Here is an 18,029-nt window from a genome sequence, read left to right as displayed (position 1 = left end):
CCCACTGAGATAAATCACAGAAGCAGCAGTTTGAAAAATGCCTGGGGGTCTAGGGGAGGGCGATGAGCTGCGTAATCTCAGAGGCTGTGCTGGAGGACTACAGATCCCTGGGAGACTTCTCCAAGAACAAAAGAGCTGGCAGGTACCATTTCCCTCTCCATCACCCCCCACCCAACTTAGACACACAGACACGTGGGAGCGCCAACTTGCTAACACTGTGCCACGCCCTTGCATCCTCCTGTGAACCTGCCCCCTCCAGTAAGCTCTTTAACCAGGCCCTATCCAAAGTGGTTCTGTAAGACTGGCAGTGTGCAAGCAGCCCCAACAGGCACCAGCACCACTCCAAAGTGACTCCTGCCCCATGGAGAAGGGAAGAGAAGCCCATACCCTAGTCCCACGGCAGCCCCAAAAGTGGGCTGGGGACAGACACCTGGTCTGACTATAGAGCTTGCCTGCCAACAAAAGCAAGGGAGACAACACAGTGCTCTGTTGTTCAGGGCTACTACACTTCTTGCAAATGCCTGGTCTGACCCAACTCAAGTCCAGGGGGGCCCCAGACTGGTCAACTGACACCATGGGGACCACACCCTGCCCACAACAGGCAGAGAGCATCATTGTAAACAACTTGACTGAAGAGAAAAGCAGCTCAGTCACAATCATAGGATGCACGCCACACACATAGGAGACACCTGTGAAGAGCCAGGTTCTGGTGAACACGGGACGTTACACTGTAGGGCACTAGAATATTTCTTCTTTGTAAGGCTATTACTTTCAAGAGCAGGAGATATAGGGGGCTCAGTTCTTAGATCATGTGACTCTTGATCTTTGGGGTTATGAGTTCAAGCCCCATGTTGGGCACGGAACCTACTTAAAAAAAAAAAAGGAGAAAGAGAGAGAGAGAGAGAGAGAGAGAAAGAGAGAGACAGAAGGAGATGTAGCTGACTTTCCTAACACAGAAACAGACACAAAGAGTTAGACAAAATGAGAAGACAGAGGATGGTCCTAAATGAAAGAACAGGACAAAATCACAGCAAGAGAGCTTAATGAAATGGAGACAAGTAATATGCCTGATAGAGAATTTAAAGTAATGGTCATAAAGACAGTCACTGGATTTGAAAAGAGTGGAGGACCATAGTGAGATTCTTAACAAACAGATAGAAAACATAAAAAAAGAACCAATTAGAGATGAAGAATTCAGTAAATGAAGTTGAAAATACACTGCAGGGAATAGTAAACTAGAGGAAGCAGAAGAATGGATCAGTGACCCGGAGGACAGGGTAGTACAAAGCAATCAAGCTGAACAGGAAAGAGAGAAATAACAATAAAAAAGGAAAAACAGGGGCGCCTGGGTGGCTCAGTGGGTTAAGCCTCTGCCTTCGGCTCAGGTCATGATCCCAGGGTCCTGGGATCGAGCCCCGCATTGGGCTCTCTGCTCGGCAGGGAGCCTGCTTTCCCCCCTCTCTCTCTCTCTGCCTGCTTCTCTGCCTACTTGTGATCTGGTCTGGCAAATAAATAAATAATTTTTTAAAAAAAGGAAAAACAGACTTAGGGAACTCAGTGACACCATTAAACATAGTAACATTCACATTCTAGGGATCCCAGAAGGAGAAGAGACAGAAAAGGGGGCAGAAAATTTATTTGAGGAAATGAGGCTAAAAACTTTCTGAATCTGGGGAACAAAACAAAAATCCAGATCCAGGGGGCACAGAGAACCCACAACAAAATCAACCCAAGACATGTAGTAATTAAAATGGCACAAAGTAGTGATAAAGAGAGAATTTTAAAAGCAGCATGAGAAAAGAAAACTGTTACATAAAAGAAAAATCCCATAAGGCTATTAGCTGACTTTTTTAAACAGCAACGTTGTAGGCCAGAATGGAGTGACATGATATAGTCAAAGTGGTGGAAGGAAAAAAACCTGTAGCCAACAACCCTCTAACAAGCCAGGCTGTATCACTTAGAATAGGAGAGATAAAGAGTTTCTGAGACAAACAAAAATTAAAGGAATTCCTGGCTACTAAACCAGCCCTACAAGAAATGTTAAAGAGGACCCCAAATGGAAAAGAAAGACCATAAGCAGGAGTAAGAAAAGTAGGAGGCATAAAAGCAGTAAGATTAAGCATATCTATAAAGGGAATCACAAAATAATAGAATGTTAGGTATGACAATACATACCTAAAACATTGTGGGAGGGGAGCAAAGAACGGGTTCAACCTTGAGTGGCCATGAACTTAATATAGATGGCTATATGCATAAGATGTTCTATAAAACCTCATGGTAACCACAAATCAAACAGCATTAATACACATGCAAAAAATAAGGAGAAAGGAATCCAAGTACATCACTAAAGAAAACCAGCAAACCGTGAAAGTACAGAGGAAAAAAAAGGAACTAAGAGTGACAAAAACAACCACAAAACAGATAACAAAATGGCAAGAAGTACATACCTATCAACAATTACTTCAAATGTAAGTGGACTAAACACTCCAATCAAAAGGTATAGAGGGACAGAACTGATAAAAAAGGAAGACCCATCTATATGCTGCATACAAGAGACAGATTTCAGACTTCAAGACACAGGCAGATTGAAAGTGAAGAGATAGGAAAGTATTTATCATGCAAAAGAATGTGAAAAGAATGCCAAGGTAGCAATACTTTTATCAGACAAAAGAGACTTTACAACAAAGACTGTTAGTGAACACTATATAATAATGAGGACAATCCAATAAGAAGATGTAAGAATTGTAAATATTTATGCTCCCACCATGGCATCACCCAAAATACATAAAACAGTTAATAACAAACAAAAAGGAACTAATCAGTAGTAACACAATAATAGTAGGGAAATTTAACACTCTACTCACATCAATGGACAGATTATCCAAACAGAAAATCAACAATGAAACAGTGGCTTTGAATGACACATTGGACAAATAGATTTAACAGACGTATTCAGAAATTCCATTCTAAATCAGCAGAATACATACTCTTTTCATGTGCACATGGAACATTCTCCAGAACAGACCACGTATTAGGCCACGGAACAAGTCACAACAAATTCAAAAAGACTGAAGTCATACCATGTATCTTTACTGACCACAACAGTATGCAACTAGAAATCAACCACAAGAAAAAACCTGGACAGACCACAAATACACAGAGGTTAAATGACAAGCTACTAAACCACAAATGGGTCGATCAAGAAATCAAAGAGGAAATATAAAGTACATGGAGACAAATGAAAATGAAAACACAATGGTCCAAAAGCTTTGGAAAGCAACAAAAGCTGTTCGATGAGGGAAGTTTATAGCAATATAGGCCTACCTCATGAAGCAAGAAAACTCTCCAATAAACAACCTAACTTTACAACTAAAGGAGCTAGAAAAGAACAAACAAAACCCCAAACCAGCAGAAGGAAGGAAATAACAAAGATTAGAGTAGAAATAAATGAAATAGGAACTAAAAAACAAACAAACAATGGAACAGGTCAATGACCATAACAATGTCAATTATTGTCAATGACAGTAACACCAGGAGCTGCTTATTTGAAGGGATCAACAAATATGATAAATTTCTAGCCAGAATCGTCGAGAAAGGGCAAGAGAGAGAGAGAGAGAGGTCAAATAAAGTCAGAAATGACAGAGCAATAACAACCAACATGACAGAAATACAAAAAGATTATAAGAGAATATTATGAAAAATTAAATGCCAACAAACTGGACAATCTTGAAGAAATGGATAAATTCATAGAAACATGTAACTTCCCAAAACTAAATCAGGAAGAAATAAAATATTTGAACAGATTATCAGCAACTGGAATTGAATGAGTAATCGAAAGACTCCCAATAAGCAAAAGTCCAGGACCAGATGCCTTCACAGATGATTACAGAAAGTGAATACCTAGTCTTCTCAAAGTACTACAAAAATAGTAGAAGGAAACCTTCCAAATTCATCCTATGAGGCCAGCTTAACCCTGATGCCAAAACAAGATAAAGATACTAAAAGAGAGAGAGAGAACGCTACAGGGCAATAGATCTGATGAGCAAAGATGCCAAAATCCTCAACAAAATACTAGCAAGCTGAATCCAACAATTTATTAAAGAAATCCCGCACCATAATCAACTGGGATTAATTCCTGGGATGCAAGAGTGGTTCAATATTCACAAATCAATCAAGATGATATATCACATAGATGAGAGAAAGGACAGAAACCATATCATCATTTCAATAGAGGCAGAAAACGCTTTGCCTCCCAGCTGCTAGGGAGAACAGGCTGGTTATTTCACACTCATCTTGCCAGTGACCCCAGACATCTAAGGATGGTCTTGGGGAGTTGCCTGTGGCTCGGAGAAGACATGTGGAGTCAGGTGGCGCTAGAAGTGAAGAAAGCCTGTGGGTGGTTTTCAAATGTAGAAAGAGACCTCATTCTGTGAAGCTTACAATCTTAAAACTAAACATTTTTCTAATTAAAAATACCATTCTCTGTCTCTATTTTGCTCGTGTATGCTCACGCACGCTCACGCTCACGCTCACCCCCACTCCCCCAGAATTCTACGAAGGTCTTGCTAACCCTGGGTGGGGCTAGATTTTAATTCTACTCTCTATCCCTGAATTTTAAACACTCTTTTCCTTCTTTCCCTCCCCACGCCAAACCCTTCAATCCTCAAATCATGCTTTCCACACACAGGCAAGAGACTCACGCGACTTTGGCACAGACAGTGCACTTCCAGCTGCCGTCGAGGCCCGAGACCCGACACTCGCTGCACACTCTCAGGGAGCAGACCCGGCACGGATCTCCTCGGTCAAATATTAAGCCCAGGTTTCTCTGGCAGTGAACACAGACCCTGCTGGTTTGTTGCTGAGTCTTCCCACTTCTACGTTTTGCTTCTAAGAGTTCATTTTTCAGCTTCCTAGAAGGAGAGAGGGGGAAAATCACTTAAAACAACCAAACAGGAGTGGAGCTCTCTTCATTGAAGGCGTATTTTCATTTGGAAGAAGACTTGAAAGAATCAAGTAGTCAGAGCCAGACACTTTCAGAAAACACAGTTTCTCTCTCTTGAATCAACAATCCTTTGATACCAGTAGTTGACAAACATAGTGCCTGTGTCTTGCATGTGAATTTTGACAACCTCCACTAGTACTATGATTTTGCTCTTAGTACTTATTGCCATTCTCTGCGAACTGCTCCAGTCGACTTTCAGCACCAGAACACCACCAACCTGGAAGCTCACACAACAGACAGGAGGCAAGAGTCTGAAATCAAAGTTGGCAACACTGATAACTTCTATTTAGTGATCCAACAGAGAGTTTTCTACAAGGAGAAGTCCCACCATTTCAGATCTCAACACCTGCGTTTTCGCATTTGAGGCTTTCTAACGACTCCCACTGACTTCTGGGTTTTGCTGTCAGATATGTCTAGGTTTGGTCTAGGTTCCATCATGAATTAGCTGTGCAGCTGGAGGCAACAATTTACCCACTATACCTTGGTCTCTTGATTTCTTAAAACGGGGGTAATAAGGTTCTCAAATAATTGTTTTGAAGATTCAGCAGGGTGTGTAGTACATAAACAATGAATCTTGAAACACCAAAAAAATAAAATTTAATTTAAAAAAAAAAAAGATTCAACAAGATGATAGATATAAAGATACCAGCATGGTGCCCTGCAATTACGAAGGGAATGCTAGTTCCATGTCCCTTCTTTTACTATCTGGCATGCAATTTGTTTAGATACACACATGAGAATTGAGCTATTTAAAGGGAAGCAACAATGCAACGAAGGAATTTATTGGGAATGCAGAATCTCAATCCCCACCTCAGACAAAATCTCCAGGTGATCAGGGTTTGAGAAGCAAAGCTTCAGAACATTTGAGCTCAAATTTGGATATACTCTGGAATCACCTGGGACGATTTTAAAAATAGTGATTCTAGAGTCTCACCCTTCTCTCTGCCAGACTCTGATGGCATTTTTCTTTAAAGTGGTACTATTTATTCTAATATACTGCCAAATTTGGAAGACAGTACTCTAAAAGATAGGTTCGTCTCCACTTTAAAGTTTCAGAGACATGTTGTTCCTTTATGCTATCCATCTCCCGTCCCTTCTTTTTTCTTTTTTTTTTTTTTAAGGTTTATTTGGGAGAGAGAGATCGTGCACATGAGCAGGGGGTGGGGCAAAGAGAGGGAGAGAGAGATAATCTCCAGCAGACTCCTTGCTGAGTGCAGAGCCTGAAGTGGGGCTCGATCTTATGACTCTGAGAGATCATAACCTGAGCCAAAACCAAGAGTCAGAGACTTAATCAGCTGGGTCACCCAGGTGCCCCTTCAGTCTCTTCTTGAACACAACATTTCTATGTTCCTGAAAAAACAAACATCCCAGAATCAGTTTACACATCTCCTACCATTTCCTTTTACATTTGTGATACTGCACTTTGTTATATCAGACTACACTAGCATGTCTCCAAAAGCAGGAATGATGACTTTGGTTTCTTGAATATACTGTTTATAACCCAACTCCATGCTAGACTCCAAGGTCCTTAAATGTTATAAACTATTTACTACCTCTTTGGGGTCTTCAAAATAACTTGTGAAGTATTATGATGTCATTCACGTTCAAGATTGTGAGCAGTATACATAAAACCAGAAACTAGGTCTTTTCATTCCTAGCCTTATGAGAGATTTCTAAATGCGAAAGTTTCTGAAAACTTTAACTGTCTCCTCCATCCATCCAATGACCATTTCCTGAGTGTATACTGCGTGTCAGGCATTCTGGCATTTGGAGACAAGAATGAGTCTTGTCTGATTCTTGCTAAGGTACTTGCTAAGAAATTCCCATTATCCTCATGTTAGTCAAGAAGGGGACAAACCACGGAAAATGATTCATGGGTTACAACAGGCTCATGGGTTACAGATTGCTCTTAAGAACTCGTTCTTATCCACCATAACACAAGCAAGAACCCACAACAAGTTTTCCTCATTCCTGGTTTAGAGCTTACAAAGTGCCTTTATGTCCTTTTTTTTTCGTGAACGACTGGCTTATGAAATTGAATGTAAGAAAAGCTCCACACAATTTACTTTTGAAAACCTGTAGAAGTTATAGGCTTTCAAATAACAGAATGAGTTCTCATTTGAAAACCACAATTGTATTATTTGGAGAATCACAACAGATGTTTGAACACCTCGGGGCAAAAGAGACATAAAACATTGCTTATTTGAAATCTACAACAATGCACTCAACATTGTCAAAGAAACCAGGTAATTAAAAGGGGGGAACAAAGATAGCACTCATGAGGGGCACCTGGATGGCTCAGTGGGTTAAAGCCTCTGCCTTCGGCAAAGGTCGTGATCCCGGGGTCCTGGGATCGAGCCCTGCATCGGGCTCTCTGTTGGGGGGGGGGGAGCCTGCTTCCCTTCCTGCCTCTCTGCCTACTTGTGATCTCTGTCTGTCAAATAAATAAATAAAATCTTTATATATTAAAAAAAGATAGCACTCATGAATAGCAGTCCTACCTGAATAAGCTGCTGGGCTAAAGGGTAAGAAGTGGAGAAAACAGGGGTATTCCAGAACATTCCAGAGCCAGATTCCCTTCTGGAAAACAATTCCATGAGCAGGTATCCGAATCACTTAGCAGGTCCTTAGAGTGGGTGAAATCACTTGGAGAAATTATGGCCATACACTGAAACATTTTCTTTTTCTTAAGATTTTATTTATTAGAGAGAGAGAGAGAGCACACACATGTTGGGGGGTGCAGAGGGAGGAAAGGGAGAACCAGACCCCCTCCCAACCATTGAGCGGGGAGGCTCAAACAGGGCTTGATCCCAGGACCCTGGGATCATGACTTGAAGCACAGGCAGATGCTTAACCAAATGAGGCACCCAGGCATCCCCCAAAGTGAAACATTTTCATTGCATCTTTCTTTGTGCTCCACTGACAAGACTCTATTCAGCAATCAGGTTTCACCTAGTTTAGTTCTAGCGTCTGAAAAGACCTGGGGTCCCATGTAAATCAGGCCACAAGGAAACAAGAATTTCAAGGTCCCAACACACTAGTTGGGACATTGTTAAGGCTATTGGTGCTAATCGTCGCACATATTCTGGCAGCCATCTCTGAGACTGTGGGAGAGGATGGGAAGAATCCCAGAGGCTGGCAAAATACTAAATGGCCTGATTTTTCAGATCGCTCTTAGAAACTGACCTAGTTTAATCATGCCTGGGATGATGTGCATGAAATGGACATAGCCATTTTCGGACACTCAAGAGGAAAAAGGTTAAAGGGAGGGCAACTGGAACTAGGAAAGAAAGTATGCAAGTAGAGAATTGGTATCAAGGAGAAAGGGAACATAGGGAACCTGGAGAGAGGAATAGGATGGGAGATGTCTTTTCCTTCTGCTTTACTAACCCTCTGCCTACTAACAAAGCAGGGTAGGCCTTACTTGGACTTGGTTCCTGCCTTGGCCGACCCAGTCTGAGAAATGTATCTGAGAAAGGTGACTCTCTGGGCTTTAAGCATAATATCTGTTCATCTTCCACACCCACACAGGCTAGAAATGCTTCTGGTTCCAAGCAACAAGCTTAAAAATCAGCTTCATTTTTTGGGTCCCAGAACAAGATATCCAGAATCAGGTAGTTCTTGCATTAGTTCAGCTACAAATCAAGTCACTAAGGGACTCAGGATCCTTTCATCCTGAAGGTCCCCTATCTTCAAGTTGTGGCTTATCATCCTTATGCAAAATGGCCAGCCAGCTCTCAGACAGCATCCGTGTTTAAGACTGGAGGAAGGGGCTGGGGTGCCTGGGTGGCTCAGTGGGTTAAAGCCTCTGCCTTAGGCTCAGGTCATGATCCCAAGGTCCTGGGATCGAGCCCCGCATCGGGCTCTGCTCAGCGGGGAGCCTGCTTCCTCCTCTCTCTCTCTGCCTGCCTCTCTGCCTAGTTGTGATTTCTCTCTGTCAAATTAATAAAATATTTAAAAAAAAAAAAAGACTGGAGGAAGGGGCAAGCTGTATCAGCGATACCTGTCTCTTAACAGGAACATGAAAATTGACATGGCATTCCCCCGACCCCATCAGACTTCTCCTCAGGCTCTGCTGATCAGACACCACTAGCTAAAGGGGAGGCTGGGAGATGGGAAGGAGGAAGATGGCACAACCCTGCCCTCTGGACATTAAACGTGGTCCTGTGACCAGCACTGGTCCCTGAAATGTGGGATGGGATTCCAGGTAAAATGTTTAAGAGCAAGGGCTTGCTTTACCACATCCCGTCTACTTTTCATGGAAGATGGAAAAGTCCCAAATAGTGTCTATTCTGTGAGCCTGAGTCCTGGTCTGAGGAGGCTGTGAAAGAGAGTCCTCAGCCATTTTGTTATGGACAGGGAGCACAAATGAGAAATAAACCTCCATGGTTTTTTTTTTCAATGTTTTCTTTTTAAAGATTTTATTTATTTATTTGGCAGACAGAGATCACAAGTAGGCAGAGAGGCAGGCAGAGAGAGAAGAGGAAGCAGGCTTCCTGCTGAGCAGAGAACCGGATGCGGGATTTGATCCCAGGACCCTGAGATCACGACCCGAGCTGAAGGCAGAGGCTCCAACCCACTGAACCACAAAGGCGCCCCTGTCGAAGCCGAAGGCAGAAACTTAACACACTGAACCACCCAGGCAACCCAAACCTTCGTAGTTTCAAGCCACAAAGAGTTTGGGGCTGTTCCTGTAGCATCACTGAGCACCCCGTCATGGGTAAGTCCAGCCTCGTTCTGCATCTGGCTGGTTCTTCATCTAACTTCCGTATATCCTTTTGTTTTAGTTTTACTGCTGCTTCCCCAGAGAGGCTTTCTCTGACCACCAAACCTACAGCAGATACCCGTCTTACTCTCACTCACAGAACCATGTTTTTTTTCCTTAGGCACTTACTGTAATTTTTTTTTATTACTGTAACTTTTCATTGTGCGTTTATTTGGCTGCTTTTGCTGGTTTAGTGTTTGTTTTGCCAATTCCTCTGTAATCTCTGTGAGGGCAAGACTGTATCTGGTGTGTTTAGCTATGCACGTTACAGAACGTTACCTAGGGCCCAGAACTTAACAGATATCATTTGGTTGAATGAATAACAGAAAGCAGAAGCAGATGTTAGCAAGCATCAGAAGGAAGCGGAAGAGGGAGGGAAGGGAGGGGGAAAAAAGCAATAAAGAGTGAAGGGAAGGAAAGGAAACTCAAAATAAAGATAATGTTTCCTTTTATATCTTCCTCCAAGGGTGTTTATAGGAGTCAGAGTCAATAAAGTGTTCTGTAGGGTGTTCTGTAAATTACAAAGGTTTTACAAGATGAAGCCATCATTATTAAAAGGAGATGTGAGAAGAGAACAATGTACAATGTTGGGTCTGTTGAGAATAAAGTCAAATTAAAATTGGCTAAAACTGAGATCAGACACACTCTGAAAAAGAATCCAAGCCTGAGAAAAACTACAGAATGTTCTCAATTACTCGTTAAGGACTTCTACAACTTTCTCTATCTTCCTTAACTTCATTCCTACACTGTTGTTCAGAAAGAAAACCCACTGCGATTCTTGCCGATATCAACAATCTAACCAATTACTCTGTTCTTGTCTGGAGAGAAGCAAAGAGTATGGGAGATGGATGGAAAAGGGTAGTATAGGTAAATACGGCCCCAAATCCACTGTTAAAAACTTATGAAAAATAAAAATAAGAGCCCGGTGATGGGTATTAATGAGGGCACATACTGCATGGAGCACTGGGTGTTATACACAATGAATCATGGAATACTACAGCAAAAACTAATGATGTACTATACAGTGACTAACGTAACATAATAAAAAAAAAGTTGAAGACATTTAATACCAGCTAACACCAATTCTTTATGTGAGATGAACTCAGGATGCTCTTGCATTTTGAAATATCGGTTTATTCTTTAGATTTCCTTGTTGCTACACAGATGTGCTGATATTAACATGCAAATTGATGACCCATACATAACTGAAATCTTAAAGACTGAAGAGATGAACTATGTCAGCTGTAGTCAAATGATACAATCTTTTCACTGCTATATCCTGGTGACACACTGAATTCATTTTTTTCCATCCGATCATCAAAACTATCCAGTGCATTACAAAGACTGCCTGCTTTATCATTGCATAGACATACTCCTTTCAAATCGGGAATTGCTTTCATTAAAATTCCTGTCACATTTGCGTGGCATTCTTTTTCTTTTGTTATCCTGTCTAGACTCAATTGTACAGCACATTATTTTGCACCAAAGAAGATAGGAATTTTGGAATGGAAGCAATTAGCTGCTGGGAAAAGGAAGCTGTAAATAACAATTCATAAAGCGTCTTTGATTCCTTGATGCCTTCAACAATCCCTCATCTCATCTAGCAGAGCATATCAAGGCCCAAGAGAGGTAACAAACAAGCATGGACTGTATCATGGCCCAGAGCAAAGGGCTCTGAAGGCAGACCGTCTGCATTCAAATCCTGGCCTTGTTACTTTTTATCTCTGAGACTTAAAGAAAATTACTTAGTCTCTCAGTGTCTCAAAATACTCCTGTAGAAAAGAATCATAATAGCTGCAATCTTGTAAGGTTGTTGTGTGCATTAAGGAAGATAATGTTGTGAACGTAAAGTGCTAAGCCCAACTTTACACGTCATGAGTATGAAATAGGCAATTCTGGTAGGTGTCTCACCATAGCTGTCCTCCTCTTCTTTTTTTTTAAAGATTTTATTTATTTATTTGACAGAGAGAGAGATCACAAGTAGGCAGAGAGGCAGGCAGAGAGAGAGGGGAAGCAGGCTCCCTGCTAAACAGAGAGCCCGATGCAGGACTCGATCCCAGGACCCTGAGATCATGACCTGAGCTGAAGAGAGAGGCTTTAACCCACTGAGCCACCCAGGCACCCTTGTTCTCCTCTTCTATATTAGTGGCATGTCTAGCTACACTCATGCCCACTCAGAATGAAGACCACATTTCCCAGTATCCCTTGCAGTTCAGTTTTGTCACGAGACTAAATATTAGCGGATAGGATGTGATCAGAAATGATATAAGCAACCTCTAGGTCAGGACCCTAATGAAAAAGGGCTTTCCCTTTCCCTTGAACCCCTCTTCCCTCCCAGAGGCTGGGATGAGAACACAGGAGTGAGCCATCTTGATTTATGAGCTAAGCCATCAAGGCAGTGAAACAACAAAAAAAGACAAGGTGCCCAGACCCATTTTACAATGGAGTCACCAGAACAGTATCACGAAGTGACCAAACAACTCAGGCTTTTCTAGAAAGAGCAATATATTTCCGTCTTACTTAAGCTGTTATTATAACATGTCTCTGTCATCCACTGCCAAAACTATTTTCCAACAAATATAATAATAACTCAGTAAATATTAGGTCTTCTCAGTACTGTCCACTTACAAAAATGTTGCTATTGGGTTCTGCTTCAGTTCAAGGCCTGCACACTATTCCTTCTCTAGAACTAGAGTCTGATATCCCTTTAAGAGAGCAAAACCAAGGGGCGCCTGGGTGGCTCAGTGGGTTAGGCTGCTGCCTTCAGCTCAGGTCATAATCCTAGGGTTCTGGGATCGAGCCCCATGTCAGACTCTCTGCTCAGTGGGGAGCCTGCTTCCCTTCCTCTCCCTGCCTGCCTCTCTGCCTACTTGTGATCTCTGTCAAATAAATAAAATCTTTAAAAAAAGAGAGAGAGCATGTCCTCCATGTTATTTGTTATGCTCCACAAATAAGTGAGACCATATGATACTTGACTCTCTCTGCTTAACTTATTTCGCTCAGCATAATTTCTTCCAGTCCCGTCCATGTTGCTACAAAAGTTGGGTATTCATCCTTTCTGATGGAGGCATAATACTCCATTGTGTATATGGACCATATCTTCCTTATCCATTCATCCGCTGAAGGGCATCTTGGTTCTTTCCACAGTTTGGCGACCGTAGCCATTGCTGCAATAAACATTGGGGTACAGATGGCCCTTCTTTTCACTACATCTGTATCTTTGGGGTAAATACCCAGCAGTGCAATTGCAGGGTCATAGGGAAGCTCTATTTTTAATTTCTTCAGGAATCTCCACACTGTTCTCCAAAGTGGCTGCACTAACTTGCATTCCCACCAACAGTGTAAGAGGGTTCCCCTTTCTCCACATCCTCTCCAACACACGTTGTTTCCTGTCTTGCTAATTTTGGCCATTCTAACTTGTGTTAGGTGGGGAGATGGAGAGGAGAGGGAGTTGAGGGAAACTGGAAGGGGAGATGAACCATGAGAGACTATGGACTCTGAAAAACAACCAGAGGGTTAAGAAGAGGCAGCAGGGGGGTGGGGGGGGTGGGAGGTTGAGGAACCAGGTGGTGGGTAATAGGGAGGGCACGTACTGCATGGAGCACTGGGTGTGATGCCAAAACAATGAACACTGTTATGCTGTAAATAAACAAATAAATATAAAAAAAAAAAGAAAAAAAAAGAGAGAGAGAGAGAGAGCAAAACCACAGTGACTGATGAAAAATATTGTCAAACTGGAAACAATGAGACAAAAATTACTGAAATAATATATGTAATATACATAAAATAGGCAAAATAATGTCACAGCAGCCTGATGCCAAGGGCTGCAGAGCTCCTAGCATTTCCGTCTTTCATTTGCATCCAGAGGCAATGCCGTCAGTGCTGGGCTGGGGCTAGCTCATAATAACTTAAGGAAAATCCAGGGGCGATCAGATCTCCTTTCTGTACTCTGATTAAAAAAAAAAAACACAAAAAAACTTTTTTTTTCATTTTGATTGTCACTTCTGTGTGCAGAACCTATTTTTAAAACCTAAACAGCAGGGGCGCTTGGGTGGCTCAGTGGGTTAAAGCCTCTGCCTTCGGTTCAGGTCATGATCCCAGAGTCCTGGGATCGAGCCCCGCATTGGGCTCTCTGCTCAGCAGGGAGCCTGCTTCCCTTCCTCTCTGTCTGCCTGCCTCTCTGCCTACCTGTGATCTCTGTCCGTCAAAAAAAAAAAAAAAACCTAAACAGCAAAACACAGCCAAGATAACCATAGACACTCCGTTTTAACATCATGTCATTAAGCACTGCCAGCATCCTATGAGAAAGACGCTATGATTCCCATCTTAGAAATAAGAAAATGGGATCTCAGGTAGGAAACTTGCTGTGGGCCGCGCAGGGTTAGTAAGTGTCACCATCTGGATTCAGGTCTGTCATTTTAGATTTCAAGATCTATACTCTTCCCCCAGATTCCTCTTGATTCTTATTCTGTTAACATATTTTTGCTCAGAAAGGACACTGCACGTAACAGCTGCTATTTCTTTCCTAGTTGTGCAAAGTGTGTTAAAAAGCACACTCAGAGTTAAACCTCAGTAAACATGAAGGGTTGCTTCTGTCTGACTTCTCCCACCAAAAGCCATCTGTCCCAGTAGCCTCTTATCACAAAGTCAAACATTCCCCAGCGGGGCTGTTCTTCAACAAACAGACCTCTGGTCCGGATAAACTTTATCTAGCTTTTGATTAGCTTTCAAAGCAAGGACCATTACAAAGAATCAAGACCATCTGAGAAATGGGGACAAGTTCAGTCTAGATAGAAAGCTGCTTCAGAGAAAGTAATGATGAACAGGATTGAAACAACACTTGTCTAGACAAAGAAATCTTGGGAGTTGTGCCAGTTTAATGAGTTTAGAAATTGTCGCAATGATTGAGGGTCTTGTGGAACCTTCATGTCTGTAGATGACGCCAAGCACTTCCTGGTAATAAAACACTCAGCTCAGAGGAATACACCAGGTGATCTCACAAAGCCATGTAAACAGACAAACAACCGTTTATTAACTATAGTCTGAAAATCAGAGCAGAAACGGATCTCATATTTAATGAGCAAACCAAGTCTGGGAATACCTTGGAATAACTATTAATAACGATTATCTCAATTTCCTGGCCTCATGGAACAAAGATGTGTTTTGTTCATCTGAAACCCAAAGGATACCTTTCTTGGGCATCAAAAAGAGCAGAAAGTTCTGTTATCAATGTGGTAAATTATTCAGAAAAAGAAGGGGTAAAGACAGAATCACCATAGCAAAAAAGAAAAAAACACAGACAAATTACAGGGCTTTTCAACATTACTGCTCTAACATTGCAAGGATTATCTTGATGGGAGGAAATTGGGCATTCATACACAAAGAAAGATAACTTAACGAGAACATGTTGCCCTTGAAAAATTCTTGAAAACTGCTTCTTCTACTGAATATGGGCACAAGCTAGTTTTGATTTTTACGAACGTAGAATGACATTTATTCTAAAATATCTATAAATTGAATTTGGGTAAACTAAATTATTTTAAATGCAGCAAGGAAGGACTTACATGCTCAGCAAAGACAATTGTCAGTACTTAATTTTTCCCATTTTACCTCTTTAGGTGGTACTTATGGGAACTCATATTTTCATAACTACAGGTGATTACAGACAAACCATTTCCAACAATTTTCCTGGTTATCAGTAGCAGTACATAGTATAAGCGATGTCAAGCCACCATTTCTTCAAAATTCACCGAGGATGAATACAAATATTGTTTTCTTTATGTGCTTTTTCTTTTTTTTAAACCAAAGCTGACTTTATTACATTTAATTGCCGTAAGAGATATCATGATGTTTGCTTCACTGAAATTCACCTCTGACAATTGCTTTCAAAGTCCATGAAAAGGAAGATGAGATCTGTGTTCATCAATAAACAAATCTAATTAATAGTTCTTAATTATACCCATTTTTTTCAGATTGCTGGCTGTTTCCCAATATTCCTTCTACTCTTTTATACCAATAATAACCCGAAATGTGAGGCACCTGGGTGGCTCAGTGGGTTAAGGCCTCTGCTTTCCGCTCAGGTCATGATCCCAAGGTCCTGGGATCGAGCCCTGCATTGGGCTCTCTGCTCAGCAGGGAGCCTGCTCCCCATCCCCCCGCGCCCCCCCCGCCCCGTCTCTCTGCCTGCTTGTGATCTCTGTCTGTCAAATAAATAAATAAGATCTTTAAAAAAAAACAAACCTGAAATGTGAGTTGCTCACATGGTCACCCAGAAGAACACATTTCCCAGTGACATATCCAAGCTCCCTTGCAGCTAAGTACAGTCATGTGACAGAAAAGAAATTCAACAACCGGAAACTGTCTCTGGGAAGAGAGTGAGTTTTTAAAGTTTAAATTACATGTATTTGCTAATTTTCTATAATGAAGATAATCACTTCTATAGTGAAAATGTACAAGAAAATATTAAATATTTAATTGGATTGAAGATTTATGATATAAAATATATTGTAGACACTGTTGCTCTTTACAGATCCTAGTGAGTTTAAACACTTTTGAAAAATCCTGTACTATAGAGATTCATTAATTTTTGACATTTACATGGAGTGTTTATGAATTATGTTTAATTTCTCTGCAGTGAATAATGATTTGAATAATTAGTAAATGTGGGGTGCCTAGGTAGCTCAATCGGTGAAGGGACTGACTCAACTTCAGGTCAGGTCCTGATTTCAGGGTCCTGGGATTGAGCCCTGTGATGGGCTCCGTGCGCTCAGCAGAGAGTTTGCTTCTCTCTCTCCCTCTGCCCTTCCCCGCTTCCCTCTCCCTCTGCCCTTCCCCACATCTCTAAAATAAATCAATAAATCTTTTTCTTTTCTTTTAAAGATTTATTTATTTATTTATTTGACGCAGAGAGAGAAAGAGAGCGCAAGCCAGTACAAGCAGGGGAGTGACAGGGAGAGGAAAAGGAGAAGCAGGCTCCCCGCTGAGTAGGGAGCCCAACATGGGACTCAATCCCAGGACCCTGAGATCATGACCTGAGCTGAAGGCAAGCACTCAACTGAGACACCCAGGCTCCCCATAAATAAATCAAAAAAGAAAAATTAGTCAATGCCTATCAGCCTAATATTACAGATTTAAATCAATTAAGCCCTAATTCCTATTAATATATAAACGTTCACATAAACTATTAATATAAAATGGTCATGTGACTAAAATCTAAAATGTCAGAGGTAATATTTTTGTTAGTGAAGTTTTCACTTGTATTATTTCCTTAGAAATCAAATGCCTATTTTCCCAAGAATATAGAAGGTATTTGCTTAAGTAGAACTTCCCTGCTGAACTGACTACCTTTGGAGGGCAAGTGCTCTCACTAACCCTCCCAGCCCCAGCATCCTTCCTCAAGAACAACATGCGCTTTATGGGTCTTTATTTCTTCAACTTCCAGTAAAAAAGAATGGTAGTTCTTGGATGTGAGTGTCAATTAACCCGGGCTTGCCTGGGAGGCATGTCCTCTATGCCAATCCTGGCTAGAGCAGCAGGCAAGGAAGGGAAAAGGGAACTTGAAAGGGGAATTTGGAGAAGAGTCAAAGACCACAGAGAGAACACACACATTCTACATAAGTGACAACTTTACTTATGACTACGGTGACCCTATTATCTCAAACAAAAAAACAATATGGTCTGGCAAGTGTGTTTATTTATTTGGATAATCCAATGTTGAGCATGTCCCCAAATATCAAGTATGTGTGACCCTTTCCCAGGGTGAGCCCTCCAAGTAAGAACTACTTGGAGGAAAGAGCTGTAGAACCAAAATTTAAGTTCGTTTCCCTATATAGGTGTATATATGAAAATTCTTAAGTTCTCCAGTAAGAAAATCTCCAAGGTTTTAAATTCATTTAAGGCAGAGCTGGATTTTCTTTTTTCATTTCTCTGTGACTCAAAAAGAGTTTGGGTTTTATTAAGGAGTCAGTATGTTCATGCTGGGAGTTTCTGTTAATCCACTAAGAAGCTTGTGGCAATCCCATTAGGATTGAAACAAAATGTTTACCAAACCAGAAGTCCACTCCAATAGTTCTGGTGTTTTACCGAGACAGTGAGCCTTTAGACTTTTCAGAAGGTCAAACTAATTTTGTTCTTAGTGGTAGTGATAAGATTCGGAAAAATAAACAGCCCCACAGATCAAACATTTGTAGAGTATTAAGAGGATATTATTGCTTGGTACTTACTGGTCACTCTAACTTCCAGGCTGAAGGTGTAACTCTTGAA

At 41.4% G+C, this 18,029-nt stretch overlaps 1 protein-coding gene across 3 annotated transcripts in view; it reads right to left on the bottom strand.

The window, feature by feature from the left end:
- The window catches only part of SYTL5 (synaptotagmin like 5), a 239,461-nt gene that overhangs the window by 83,888 nt on the left and 137,544 nt on the right, over positions 1-18,029 (bottom strand). For all 3 annotated transcript variants that reach the window (XM_045996454.1, XM_045996455.1, XM_045996453.1), the window contains exon 3: positions 4,701-4,910. In XM_045996454.1, the coding sequence (XP_045852410.1) occupies positions 4,701-4,910 (210 nt within the window). The remainder of the gene's footprint in view (positions 1-4,700; positions 4,911-18,029) is intronic.

The sequence above is a fragment of the Meles meles genome, chromosome X (assembly GCF_922984935.1).
Source record: "Meles meles chromosome X, mMelMel3.1 paternal haplotype, whole genome shotgun sequence".
Lineage (NCBI taxonomy): Eukaryota > Metazoa > Chordata > Mammalia > Carnivora > Mustelidae > Meles > Meles meles.
This window is presented reverse-complemented; position numbering and strand designations above follow the sequence as displayed.